Source organism: Anguilla rostrata, chromosome 4 (genome assembly GCF_018555375.3).
Source record: "Anguilla rostrata isolate EN2019 chromosome 4, ASM1855537v3, whole genome shotgun sequence".
Classification (NCBI taxonomy): Eukaryota; Metazoa; Chordata; class Actinopteri; order Anguilliformes; family Anguillidae; genus Anguilla; species Anguilla rostrata.
This window is the reverse complement of record NC_057936.1, coordinates 3,151,681-3,166,009: the sequence shown is the minus strand read 5'-3', so window position 1 is coordinate 3,166,009 and position 14,329 is coordinate 3,151,681. Positions and strand designations below refer to the sequence as shown.

The 14,329-nt window shown below is 48.7% G+C and overlaps 1 protein-coding gene across 1 annotated transcript in view; it reads right to left on the bottom strand.

Annotated features, from left to right (window-relative positions):
- Nucleotides 1-2,703: 2,703 nt before the first annotated feature.
- Nucleotides 2,704-14,329, bottom strand: part of csnk1g2b (casein kinase 1, gamma 2b) — a 46,491-nt gene continuing 34,865 nt past the window's right edge. Inside the window, exons 4-12 of the mRNA XM_064330092.1 lie at nucleotides 13,440-13,588; nucleotides 11,976-12,210; nucleotides 10,370-10,455; nucleotides 9,182-9,231; nucleotides 8,847-9,036; nucleotides 8,222-8,305; nucleotides 6,031-6,132; nucleotides 4,429-4,535; nucleotides 2,704-3,952 (exon numbers count right to left, since the gene is read on the bottom strand). Of these exons, the coding sequence (XP_064186162.1) occupies nucleotides 3,898-3,952; nucleotides 4,429-4,535; nucleotides 6,031-6,132; nucleotides 8,222-8,305; nucleotides 8,847-9,036; nucleotides 9,182-9,231; nucleotides 10,370-10,455; nucleotides 11,976-12,210; nucleotides 13,440-13,588 (1,058 nt within the window). The 3' untranslated portion in view covers nucleotides 2,704-3,897. The remainder of the gene's footprint in view (nucleotides 3,953-4,428; nucleotides 4,536-6,030; nucleotides 6,133-8,221; nucleotides 8,306-8,846; nucleotides 9,037-9,181; nucleotides 9,232-10,369; nucleotides 10,456-11,975; nucleotides 12,211-13,439; nucleotides 13,589-14,329) is intronic.

Below are 14,329 nucleotides of genomic sequence, written 5' to 3'. Positions count from 1 at the left end.
CAATTCTCTAATAGGCCTACTAAATTTTGTGGCTGGAGGGTGGGTTCATGTTTTTCTCATTAGGCTACCAAGCTTTTTCCTCCGCTTAATCTTTGAGTGTGCGCCATAAAATATGTATCTTCATGTTCGTCTGTGTTGACATCATTATCACCACTATTGTATTCATTCACAGGACTTGTAAAGATTATAATCAGCTAATGAATGTAATGACGTATACTTCCAGCGAAAGGAAATGAGCTAAGGCAGAAGACCCCAACCGCTGCCCACTTCCTTTCCTTTGGCAAAGGGCGCGAAGTTTCAGCCTGTGACCAACTCTAGAGGCACGCGAGGGGCTGATTGGTTCACGTCAACGTGATAGGCCCCGCGGTTTCGCCATTAGCCAACAGGGTTCTACTTTAACTAGTCAGATTTAAAACGTTTCTCTCATTCATTTCAATGGAAGTTGGAATTTGACGTAGTTAAAATGCCAATTTCTGATATCATAAAATCAATTACTGATATCAACAATATAATTTCAACTAGTTAAAATACATATTTCTGATATCATGAATTCAGTTTTAACTAGTTAAAATTGGAATTCTTGATATCAATAATATAATTTTAACTAGTTTTAATTAGAATATCCAATTTTAACTAGTTAAAATTTAATTCTTGATGTCAAAGATGAAAGGTCCCATTGAAATCAATGGGTAAAACGCTTGAATTATAACTAGTTACAAATTAATTTCTGACATCAAGAATTTGCATTCTAATTAGATAGAATTGTATTTGTGATATCCTCTAGAAATGAATTAAAGCTAAAACGGCTTGCCATATTGCTTAGACTCCCAGAACAAACACACTTTGGCCTACACGCTTCTTCGGTCTTTTCCTCCTTTGCCCAGTATGTTGTATGAGTAAGTGTAGAATATTTCACATGCGATACCAGACGTACCTTATTTCATATACAGGGCTAGGTACTGAACAATGAAAATGTTTAAAAACATTCAGCATGGTCATGTGACTGGGAAGAATCCCCCTACAAATCCAGAAGCAATAAAACTCTTTAATAAATATGAAGTACATCGATTTCACGATTTATAAGACTACTTGCAGTTCAATGTTTTAAGTATATGCAAACTGTGGCAAAACAAATTAACAGTAACAGCAAGTCCAAGTTTCCGTCGGTGAGGTATCTTCAGTAAAGACAGTGAACCCCGATAATTCACTTTCAAATGTTAACACCCTTCATTTAAAATTAATTCTCTTCTGCAATTAATGTTGCCTAATAAACAGGAACTACAAGAAGGATGCCAATTATACGTTTCTTGAACAGTGATTCAACCAAGACAGCAGATTACAGCCGAGGCCTCAGACGTGCAGAACACCTTTGGGTGTCTCTGTTTACCAGTCGAATCCCCTAAAACCTGTTATTACGTCCAGCCAGCTGGGAAATTTATTATTTATTTATTTTTTTTAACACTCTCTTGGCTGAATTTAGGGTTCAACAAACCAATATAACCGGTCAAAACCAGGCGCAGCTCAGAATTCGATGTTTGTTAAAAGCCAAATTAATAAGAGATAGCCTACACAAGTTTTCAAAATGAACGTGAAAGCCAACAGTTACAGGGGGGGTGGGGGGGGGGCGTCGTAAGTGGACGGGACGTCCTGGGGAAGAGTACCTGAATACAGTGTCAACTGAAGCAAAGATCCCATTGTGTTTACCATAGCGAGCATTTAGAGCAGACACATACACCACACCAACCATACAGCACCAGGCATCCGGAAAGACACACCTCATCATGACAGCTCATTTATGTATAACCCAACAGAAGAGTTCAGGGGTCGGAGGAGATGAAACTTATACTGCATGTTACAGTCACACCCTGGCTAAAAACAGTACAGGTGTACACACACATACACACAGGGGTGAAGGGGGGGCTCCACTCCAAACTGTGTACGGTAAAACGAAAGAGGGGATAAAGAAGTGTGCTTTTGTGTTATCCACAACCCAAGTTGGGCATCAATCCCAGTCCACAGGGGAAGGGTGAGCTCTGTCGGCTGTAAGAGGTAATGAGCTCGTTAAACTGAAGCTGAAGTTTTTTTGTGACTCAGATCGGGCCACCGAATCAGGCTCTCTCTCTCGTGTCCCAGGACACTCCACCCCCCCCCCCCCCACAGCTGGCCAGGTTTTGGAATCCAAAATCGAATTTTCGGTTAAATTGCCCAGCTCGACTGGAACTGAACCGGAACTGGCCCCAACCCTGGCTGAGACGGAGCGACAGGCTGCCAAAAGAATCCCACATTTTGCCTTCCAGGAGGACCAGAGCCCCAGCCTGGCCAGACCCCCCCCCCCCCCTTTTTTTGGGACACAGCAGTGGGACACAGCAGCAAAAGCTACACCGGTGACTGAAATGGATGATTGTCATTAGCAGAGGAGGGGAGGGGAGGGGCGGGGCAGGTGGACGGGGGGGCGGGGGGCGGGGCAGGTGGACGGGGGGGGCGAGGGGCGGGGCAGCAGTGGTGAAGGAGGCGGGGTCGTGAGGAAGGCAGCAGAAGGGCAAACAGTGCAAACTGAATGGCGGGTGCCAGTGCACGCGCTCAGAAGCCCGGACGAGCGCGCACGTACGCATGCGCACGCACAGAGGCACACGTATGGACACACACAGCTTGCAGACACACACACACACACACACACACAAAACCATTGCACTATGGTCCAGATAAAAGTTCATTGCGGGACATTTACTGGAGCTTCAAACATTTTACTTGGAAAGGCACAAACTATGATTTCCTGGTAAATTACTCTGATGTGAGAAATAAAATTGAAAGACAGTTTTTTTTTTTTCATTTAAATGGACATTTCGGCCTTGCACAGAGATCAGCCTCATATAGTAATCTTCCTAGATCAGTCTTTATTAAGTTCTGTTTGTTTGTGTATTTCAAGTCCAGAATTCCACCGTTTTCTGTTTTTCCCAAAGTGCAATTTAAAGAGAAATTAATGAGTGTTTCTCTCAATCTTCCACAGTACCTGAGGCCATTGACTGTGCTACAAAGTCCATAGTAACAGGGAGGGAAAAAAAAAAGAAAAAAACAAACAAGAAATTTTTTTTTTTTTTTTTTTAGGAAAAACAAAACAAAAAATCCTGAACACTACAACATGAGTAAAATCTTGTTTCAGCAGAGGGAGAGCCAACCTTGAAAACAACGTAAGGGATTTTACAAAACCTGGTGGGGGGTGGGGGGGGCAATGAACTGAGATAAAAATCCTCCAGACGTGGTTTAGCTGAAATGTGTCCTGCTGTTTTTCTCACTGATTCTTGGGTTATCGTTACTACACTTCACTCTCGCCCCTCTCATTCACCTTGATCCCACAAATAAGCACTATATCTAAGGAACACGCTTCTTTCACTCGACCTCTCCATGCGTTTCTGTCCAGATCAAACGGCTGGCGTACAGTTTTAATGTTCTGTATGGAATCTAGGATACAACAACTGTTTCAAACAGTATCTTTTTTTTTTTTTTTTTTTTTTTTTTTTGTTTTTTTTAAATGTTCACGCCACGGTATTCCGGGCGTCATAGTTACGGTTATCTTTTCCTTTTTTTTATTTTTTATTTTTTACTGCATCCCCCATTTTCGGTATGTACTTGAGTTTCTTTATTTTTCTTTGTTTTTAAAAAAAAAAAAAAAAAAGAAAAAAAAAAAAAAGGAACCACAGTCTGTTGCTTGACCCAACTTGACCAATCAGGGAGGGACAATAACGTTCCTTCCTGCGTGTCACCAGAGGGGGGGTCGGGGGGCAACCCCAATGCAAAGTCAGAAAGAGGGGGGTGGGTGGTCCGTGAGCGTCCGTTTAAAACTCGACGGTGACCACAAAGTTTCGAGTTCTCTTCCGTGACGTGGCCTCTTCCTCTTCCTCACTTGTGCCGCTGAAGTGCTTTCCTCTTCCTCCTCTTGAAGAAACAACAGCAGCTGAGCGGAGAAAAGAGAAGAACATCGTCTGAGCAGCTAAACGGGCAATATTCAGTATTCAGTCAAGGTACACACTAAAAACCCCGCTACTGGACTGCTCAAAACAAAAAATCCGCGCTATTGGACAGCTCAAAACAAAAAATCTGCGCTATTGGACAGCTCAAACTAAAAATCTGTGCTATTGGATAGCTCAAGCTAAAAACCCATGCTATTGGATAGCTCAAGCTAAAAACCCATGCTATTGGATAGCTCAAGCTAAAAACCCATGCTATTGGATAGCTCAAGCTAAAAACCCATGCTATTGGACAGCTCAAGCTAAAAACCCATGCTATTGGATAGCTCAAACTAAAAACCCATGCTATTGGATAGCTCAAGCTAAAAACCCATGCTACTGGATAGCTCAAACTAAAAACAGAAAAAGAAAAACAGCGGGACACATCGCACGGCGGAAGGGCGGAGCGCGCGAGAACCCGTACTTCGTGTCGTCGGCCACCTCCACCTCGGCCGGGGCGGTGATGGGGGCGTTGGAGTGTCCGGCGGTGGGGTCGTCCGTGTTCAGCTCCCCGTTCGTCGAGCTCATTACCTGCGGGGGGGGGGGGGGGGGGGGGCAGGGGAACAGCGCCAGGGACCCATGAGAACCACGCCACACACTCCACACTGCCCGCCTCTAAACCCCCTGAAGGGCAGGCTGCTTTTGCAGTGGCAGTGTTCTGGAACCCCACCGCTTCCGGTCGCCAGCGGCGACCGTGACATCAGCATTAGAACGTTCGGTTAAGAACATTCTAATCACACATCTGTGACCTCACACCTTAAATGGTTCAAACAGCACCAGCAGTAAGAAAGCTACGTAAGCGAAGAAGAGGACGTGCTGGACTCTCCGGTCTTTCAGAAACAGAATAAACATTTTCCATCGTCAACTGCCACCCCTTCACTTTGCACCGTCCCACACAGAGAGCCTGATCAGTCTGGGTCTGACCAATAACGCAATCAGTGATTGGGGGAAAACAATACCATGCCAATCATCTATGTCGCCGCCAGAAAGGTTCAGATAAAGATCATATTAAGTCAGGCCCAGAGTCAGATGCTAGAATGGGTGCAATCTGCAAACCAAACACTAGATGGCACCAAGTGCATAAATGTTTCCCCCCTTTCCTCTAATGAAACAGTTAGGTCTGCTGTATAAATTCACCACTGCTCCTTCCAAAGCATATTTAAACATATTTAATGTTTTAATACTGAATGTCTTGTACTCTGAGCTGGGGGGGGGGGGGGGCATTCTCCCCACAGAGGGAGGCAGGGCCCATTCACCTATGGACACAGGTGAGAGAGGCGGCGCCCCCTAGTGGGCCTGAGAGCAGAGAGCAGGCAGCTACAGGAAGAGGAAGAGCTGCACTGCTCAGAGAGCACTCAAACACAGACATGTGCACACACCCTCAAAACAAATAAATAAATACATCAGCCTGAGAGAGAAAGGAAGTGGGAGGGGAGGTCTAAACATATTTACATAATATTACCGCTATCAATATTATTACAACTGTCATTAGGTAGTAGCAGTAATAATAATAATAATAATAATAATAACAGAAAAACACAACGGCCCCCTAATATGCACAAACACCTCCACCTCTTATCACACATAGTACAGCCAGTCAGTCCTGTGTGAGCAGTCTGAGTGGGCGAGCGACATGCAGCTGATGGGCCATGCAGAGAGAGAGAGAGAGAGAGAGAGAGAGAGAACGGCAGAAAGAGGGGGAGGGAAAGACAGAAAAAGAAAGAGTGAGGAAAAGAGAAAAAGTGAGAGTGAAAGAGAACGGAAGGGAGAAATGTTGAGAGAAAGACAAGAAAGTGAGAAAAAGTGAGAAAAAGGGAGGGAGAGAGTGAGAGAGTGAGCAAAAGAAAGGGAGAGAATGTGAGAGAGAAAAAAAAGCACTTTGTATTGAAAGGACTTTGAAATTGAATTGAGAGAGAGTGAGAGAAAGAGAGAAAAAGGGAGGGAGAGTGTGTGAGAGAGGGAGAGAGAGTGAGAGAGAGAAAGGGAGAATAAGACACAGCCGTGTGGAACAGTGCGTAAGCAGTACCTGCACAGACCCCCCCAGCCTATCGGCTGTGAGATGTGACCCCAGAAGCTCCCTATTGGTCACTGGAGTGGGCTGAGATTCGCTTCCTTTGGGTTCAGGAGACTGGCACAACAGCAGGGGGGGTGGGGGGGGGGGTTATGAGAGGAGGTTGTGTGGAGGGGGTGGGGGGGCGGGAGGTAAAAGGTGTTTTTTTGGGGGGGGGGGGTGTTTTTAACGGAAGGTGGGATTTGGGGGGGGGGGGGGGAGTGAATAAAGAAAGAAAAACAAACAAACAAAAAAAAATTACAGAAGACATCTTCCATGCAGAAGCAGAAATGTTAATAAAGACTAGGCTAAAAGAAGAGGGGAGAGGAGAGGAGAGGAGAGGAGGAGTGAGACAGAACCAGACTAAAACATGCGGAAAGAATGAAAGCTAGTAAATAAAATAAAAAAAGAAAAGAGAGTGGCACAAAACACTGTTGGCATTTCCCCTTCACTCCGCACAGCGCATGGAGTTCACCGGCCTTCCCCGCAGGGGACTGGTCAGCGCACGCGGCAGGGGGCTGTAACCCTGGCCCCAGGGGGCCGCTAAAGCTGCCCAATCTCACCGCTACGCAGCGCTCAACCGACCAATCAGAGCAGACCGTCACGGTCTGGCTCCCCTCAGCCGGTCTGCACTGGCTGCGGTTTTCAAAGGAGGAAACGGACAGCAGACGGACCCCAGGACCAGGGCTGCAGACCCCTGCTCTGTGCGGCCAGCTCGCGTTCGATTGGCCCCGTTCACAATGAGGTCACGCGTCACGATGAAAACATCTACAGGTGGCTCAACACAACGGTGAAATCCCCACAGCGGGACCGAGCAGGCAGGCGGGAAAATGGGCGAACTACGCGTGCGAAGCTTCGCTCTGTCCGTCGTCTAAAGCATCGCTATTCTGAGCTGGTCACGCAGGTTTTATTTGCGTACACGGCATCGCTGTACAGCAGTGCTTAAACTACGGGTCAGGAGTGTATGAGGTTGGTCCTGGATGGAGTCTGTAGTCCACTAGGTTATGGCAGTATGTGTATTTAACGCGTCCTAAAAGGTACTAAATTCCTGACTTGGGTTATTATACATCTCACAATATTAACAAGTATTCCTAATTTGGGTGCCTATATCAAAAAGCATTTCTAATGTGGGTTCCGATAGAAAGAATTTTTAATGTGCGTCCCGATATGAAGCTGTTCAAGGAGCAGCGCTCTACACTGCGCCTGTGGATGAGCAGTGACGAGCAGCAGAGACCGGAGTGAATGACCTCCGTGTCACGGGCGGCTCGTCTGGAAAACGCGGGTTTCGGTAAATCCGGTCCCCCTCCCTCGGGGGACATCCGAAGCGGCTCGTTTGCGTGCGTCTGGACGCCGGCGGGAAACTACGCGACGCCGCGTTTGAGCACGGAGCCCGTCTCTATCGGCAGGGCCGCACGCTCGCTGCAGTTTGTGAGCGACGGCTGCCGGCCTGGCCTGCGCAGAGCACGAACGCTACGCGAGCGAGCGCTAATGGGGGGCGGAGGGGGGGTGGGCGGGGGGCGGAGGGGCAGGGGGTTAAAAATGGATCGCAAGGGTTTAGCGCTCCCAGAAAGCCGCTGCCGTTGCGGGCGGAGTGTCCGGCGCGAGCTCGGAGCGACGGGCGCTCAGCGAACCCCAGCGACTCGCGGAGGAGAACCCTTCCGAAATCCGAGAACACCCGGCAAGCGTCGTCTGAGACACGGTGGCCAAAACTGGCTCAAACTGGCTCAAACTGGCCGAACGGCAGACGAGGAAATAGATCTCAAAGACGACATTTCTGTTTTCTTTCCTGCGACCGAACGCGTCTAAAACAGGTCAGTTAGTGGAGGGGGGGGGCGGGGGGGAGGAGAAAAAGCCTTAGAGCTCGATCTGACCAAACAGTGCAGCAGGAGGATGGAAGATGATGAGAGAGGAGGCCGGTGGGGAAGACCGGCTCGGGGAAGACCGGCTCGGGGAAGACCGGCTCGGGGACTTCCTGGAGAGACCTGCGCTCGGGTATCCCCTCTGGCGCAGGGAATGGAGACGGGTGCCATGGCGACACCCTGGAGACCTGGAAGATGAGGCGTGCGCGTGCTGGCTGGCGCCGTGGCAACCTGGATGCTCGAGTGCTGTGGTTATGGGGATGAGGGAAGGGGGGGGGGTGGGGGTGGGGAGGGGCGGAGTTTCTCACCTGGTTTTTGGTCTGCTGTTGTGCTTTGTCTCTGCTGCTGGGCTGAAGGGGCGTGTCACTGGGGATGGGGCCAATCGGGGTTGGCTGTGGGCGTGGCAAAAAAGGGGAGAGGTCATACAGACCCTACCGCATTCACAAATGCAACAGCTCCTTCTAAACCTCAATGGCTTGGTGTGTGTGTGTGTGTGCGTGCGTGTATGCATGTGCGTGTGTGTCTGGCTGTGTGGGTGTGTGTGTGCACATCTGGCTGTATGTGTATGCTTGCATGTGAGTGTGTGTGTGGCAAGCATGTGGTCAGTTCCCGTTCTAGAGGTTGTATTCAGTAGCTGGGAGAGTGAAGTGACATCATGTGGCTCTTTCCTGTCCATTTGCCAGGAGGCGGGAGAAGGAGGACATTGGCCCAGTAAGACTGACATCACTGGCTGATTTCAGCCAATCAGCTGAGACTAGCATCACAGTGGACACAGAGGCATGCATTCAATCAGCACGTTTTCCCTTTACCCTGGTTAGGCTCATCCCGCAAAAAAACGTGTTTGTTAAGAAAAGAAAACGCAGATTTTCGTTTTGAATTACAACCGAAAGTTAAGGACAAGCGTTGACCGAGCGGGGGCTGGAGGACGCTCACCAGCGGCTTGCCCACCCAGTCGTACTCGTAGTCGAACACGTAGCCGTTCCTGTCGAAGAGGTCGGTGAAGAGCTTCCTCAAGTAGTCGTAGTCGGGCTTCTCGAAGAAGTCCAGTCTCCTCACGTAGCGCAGGTAGGTGGCCATTTCCTCTGCAGGTAGGAAAGGACAGGATAATGGCAGTGACTTCCCACTCAGAATGAGAAATAAAAAGCCTGGTTTCACCCGCAGGTCCAGCGCCGGCTCAGATCTGCTCTGAGAGAACACGCAGTGCCCCAAGCGTGAGGAGGCCAGGGAGGAGGCGAGAGAGCAGGACCCACTGGGAAGCTTCACAGCACTGATGGGTAGAGAGGTCGCCTATTTCTGAAAAGCTCTTCAGCGGTTCTGCCTGCAGGGCGAGCGGGCAGGGGGGGGGGGAGGGGAGCACGAGAGGAACGGAGCAGGAGGGGAGGGGGGACGAGAGGATGGAGACGAGAGAGCGAGGGGAGAGAGGATGGGACGGCAGAGCGGAGGGGGAGAGAGGGGACGAGAGAGAAGGGACGGAGCAGGGAGGGGGGCGGAGGGAGTGGGATAGCCTTAGAGGTGCAGAGGGGGGGAGAAGCGAGGAGTGAGCAGTGAGGTGAATATGGGGAGAGGAAGAGAGGAGAGGAAGGAAAGGGGTTAGGAAGAGGGAAAGAATGGGTTTGCGGAGAGAGGAGGGAGGTAGGGAGGAGAAAAAAGAATTTTTACATTGCCATTTACTGCATATTGCCACTTGTATTTTATAGAACTCCTTTTCATTACATAACTTCAATAGATGTTTTTGTCACCTCACAAACATTTAGTGAAACAAGCAGCGGTGTCTTCATCTCTTTAGATCTTCACTGTACGCATCGGCCACGCGCTGCATGTACTGCTGCAGCGTGCAAGAGCTGAATCTTCTCGTCTTTTACCCCTTTTACGTCACAACAGTTTGTTTTTATTAACCCTGTCCGCACAGCATATTTCCCTCTGGGGTAATAAAGCTGGACTTGAACCGCTAGCAAGAAAATACATTTTTTTATTCAACCAATAAAGCTCGCTGGCATCAAGAAAAGGAGTGGCTGGGCTGTGTAGTATAATGGGTAAGGAAATGGTCTTGTAACCTAGTTACAAGACCAGTCCTATATCCTGAGTAGGACACTGCCGTTGTACCCTTGGGCAAGGTACTTAACCTGCATTGCTTCAGTATATATCCAGCTCTATAAATAGGTGCAATATACATGCTATGTAAAAGTTGTGTAAGTCGCTCTGGATAAGAGCATCGGCACTGGATGGTGGCACCGCATGGCTGAAGTCCACAATGCAAGGTGGTAAAACTTCAGGTCAGGAAACAGAATCCAATGTTTTGTTTTTCCCAAAACACTTGTGTGTGTTTTTCTATTTTGATCAGTGCATGCACTTATGACATGGACACAACCCGCAAAACTAACTTGGGGAACCATGAATCAGTTTGATCTGTACTGGAGGTGATGATTGGCTCCCTGAGTGATGAGGTCACTTCCTACCTTCAGGCCCTGCCACGGAAGGCTTCCTCGCAGGAAGTACATGAACATGTGACCCAGAGCTTCCAGGTCATCTCTTCTGCTTTGTTCTGCAAAGGAAGGACAGACACGTGAGGTCACACAGATGGGCTTTCACGCGTCACACAGAACAATGGACAAGCGCGTTTCCACGGGAACCTAGCTACGCTGCAATAACATGCACCAATCAAGACAGGGACTGAGAGAGAGACCACTGCACTGTGACTTCACACAACAGCCAGATCGCCATTCCACTGGATGCAGAATCCATATCCAGACTGGGCAGGAAGAGGAAACTCATTCAGCGTTGAACCCTTTTAAAGGTGAGAGGTCACAAAAATATGCGATTGGAATGTTCGTAACCGAACATTCTAACGCTGATGTCACAATCGCTGCCGGCAACCGGAAGCAACGGAGTTCTAGAACACCGGCTTAGAATTTTGAAAAAACATTCCAAAAAACCTGCTCTTCAAAAGGGTTTAAAAATGGAGACTCAGGAGTTCTCTCTTCAGCTTCAGGTTTAACACCTGTCCCCCCTAATCCAAATCTACTCCCTCAGGAGGCCTGTCTTTCCTAAAGCAGAGGCTGAAACTGCTGCGGTCAGCAGTAAACAGAAACAAGTGCAGATAACATTCACTCATTAAAAAAGATAATAATGCCATCAACAGTTTAGACAGATGGCCTGTATATCACAAAAGAAAACTGCTGCAAACCCATTCACAAAGCTGCATCGTCAATACAAAAGAGGTTTATGGCTTCAAACGGAATTTCTGAGTGACGTCCACAGGTGTATGTGAGATGCCCATGTACGGAGGTACCCAGAAGTCCCAACTTGCCCAGGTGTGTGTTAATGCTCGTGAACTGAGGTGCTCAGAAGCCTCACCTTTCCCCAGGTGTGTATGATGTTCATGTTCTCAGGTGCCCATAAGTCTCACCTTTCCCCAGGTGTGTGTTGATGCTCATGTATCGCGCGGTGCTCAGAAGCCTCACCTTTCCCCAGGTGTGTGTTGATGCTCATGTATCGCGCGGTGCTCAGAAGCCTCACCTTTCCCCAGGTGTGTGTTGATGCTCATGTATCGCGCGGTGCTCAGAAGCCTCACCTTTCCCCAGGTGTGTGTATGATGTTCATGTTCTCAGGTGCTCAGAAGCCTCACCTTTCCCCAGGTGTGTGTTGATGCTCATGTATCGCGCGGTGCTCAGAAGCCTCACCTTTCCCCAGGTGTGTGTTGATGCTCATGTATCGCGCGGTGCTCAGAAGCCTCACCTTTCCCCAGGTGTGTGTTGATGCTCATGTATCGCGCGGTGCTCAGAAGCCTCACCTTTCCCCAGGTGTGTGTATGATGTTCATGTTCTCAGGTGCTCAGAAGCCTCACCTTTCCCCAGGTGCGTGTTGATGCTCATGTATCGCGCGGTGCTCAGAAGCCTCACCTTTCCCCAGGTGTGTGTTGATGCTCATGTATCGCGCGGTGCTCAGAAGCCTCACCTTTCCCCAGGTGTGTGTTGATGCTCATGTACTCAGGTGCTCAGAAGCCTCACCTTTCCCCAGGTGTGTGTTGATGCTCATGTATCGCGCGGTGCTCAGAAGCCTCACCTTTCCCCAGGTGTGTGTTGATGCTCATGTATCGCGCGGTGCCCGTCAGGCTCTTGTGTTCCCGGTAGGGAATGTGCTTTTTGGTCTCCGGGTCGATGTACTCTTTGGCCAGCCCGAAGTCGATGATGTGGATGGTGTGCTGCCTCTTGCTCCCCGGTCGGCCCACCAGGAAGTTCTCCGGCTTCACGTCCCGGTATATCAGGCTTTTGGTGTGAACGAACTCCATCCGCGTTATCTGGGACGACAGACAGGACGGGACGGGACGGGAACGCCCAGGGACCCCGAATCACAATCACAGTCATACCCCAACAAGGCTTTTGGGGATGAATTCAGGATTTTTTTTTTCCCCAAGAATCGTTTTTGTTGCTGAAAGAGTCCCAGCCTGCCTAAGGCTCTGTTTGCGAGGAAGCGCTAGCTACGCTAACGAGGCACATTTCGGCCCCCGACCCCGCGCGGCCTCATAGCAGCCAAAGCGAGCTGGCAAGTTAGCACCAAAAAAAAACAGAAAAAAGGGGGAAATGCGTTTTGCTCGCTGTACGGGGGCATTTTTCAAACGTGGGCGACGCTCCCTGACTTTTCAAGGACACCCAAACATCTCATTCTCACAGAGCGCCGAAGCTTCTGTCGCCTCTGGCAGGGACCTTTAAGGTCTGCAACTCACATCACATACATTTTTTTAAGATAATAATGAATAAATTAGGGCTATGTAATAGGGCCCAAATATCATATCATATTTTTCTAATTATTGCTGGTAAGATGGTATGACAGAAATAACTGTAGAAAAATATATTTTTTGAAACACCATGTCAGTCCTTTTAAATGATATGGGCTGAGTTTCATAAAAAAAAAACATGGCACCATTATTCATGCATCTATTCATGCTGCTGAAGGTCTGTGACTGTGAATTTGAGAGTTTTGTATCTGATAATAAATCAGTATTTATCCTGAAGCCTCTTCTTCAAATTTCATCCATTTTTCTACACCACTGCGCAGGTCTTCTATATTTTTGAGCTCGAGTTTCATTCAGAACAGACAACTTGCCTGAAGTTCACATCGCACATTCTTCACTACACTGTTGCGATGAGCGAATTTTAAATATCCACTGGATGAAAAACCATAAAATACCATTTGATGAGAGTATTTCAACACCGCATACCATTATGCACATTCATAACAGTATATCTAAATATAAATGGTAAATGGACTGCATTTATATAGCGCTTTTATCCAAAGCGCTTTACAATTGATGCCTCTCATTCGCCAGAGCAGTTTGGGGTTAGGGCTTAGGTGTCTTGCTCACGGACACTTAGATACGCCCAGGGCGGGGTTTGAACTGGCAACCCTCCGACTGCCAGACAATCGGTCTTACCTCCTGAGCTATGTCGCCCCAATATAAGGTATACAACCCTCCCGCCCCCCCCAGCCCTAAAATAAACCCTAAAGCTGCGGTCCCAGGCCCCTCACCAGCTGTATGGCTATCATGAGGACGGTCTTGAGGGAGAAGGTGCGGTCGCAGAGGTCGAACAGGTCCTCCAGGCTGGGCCCCAGCAGCTCCAGGACCATGGCGTTGTACTTCCCGCACGGACCGAAGTAGTACACCTGAGGGACGCCCTCTGCAAAGAACAAGCAGCTCCGTCAGGGACTCGCCGGCTACACACGCCCATCCGGATTTATCCAGTCATCACAATAAAAAAAAAATAAAAAATAAAAAATAAAAAAACACATCAAATCAGCAGATTTGGCGCCACACTTCAGGAACAAATCATATGATGCAAAAAGGGGGAAACCTGAATGAAACGGAAAGGTAATTTAAGGGTTTTATGTTGCATCGCATTCATCGGGCAGATGATCTTTTCCCACAGAAACTAAAAGAAGAAGGAAGAAGGAAGAAATTTCTTCCTTTGCTGAAGGAAGAAATCAGGGTACAGATGGTGTTTTTCACCAAACTGCAAAACCTCAGAGTTTCCCCGAGCGAGTCCTTTTGGCAGACGCTACTGTACAAATAAACACACGCTCGCTGCTCGTAAAAGACATCGTACACACGACAGAACGAAAGTGTGAAAGCTCTACTGTGTTACTGGTGCACACTGTGACATTTCTTACACATATATATATATTTTTTTTTTTTTGCTTTAAGGACCCATCTGCCTTGTAGCCAACGTGCTTAGGACCAAAGAGAGGCTTTCAGTGAGGAGGCCAGTACGGGAGGCGCAGTACGCCCTGTCCCGAGTCGGGGGTGACGTGAGCGGTCCTGCGGCGTCCCCCGGTGAACTCTGCGGCGGCTACCGCTCGCAGGCACGCACTGATTGGCTCCCTCTGTCGTGCTCGCGGCTGCCACGGTAACACTGCCCCCC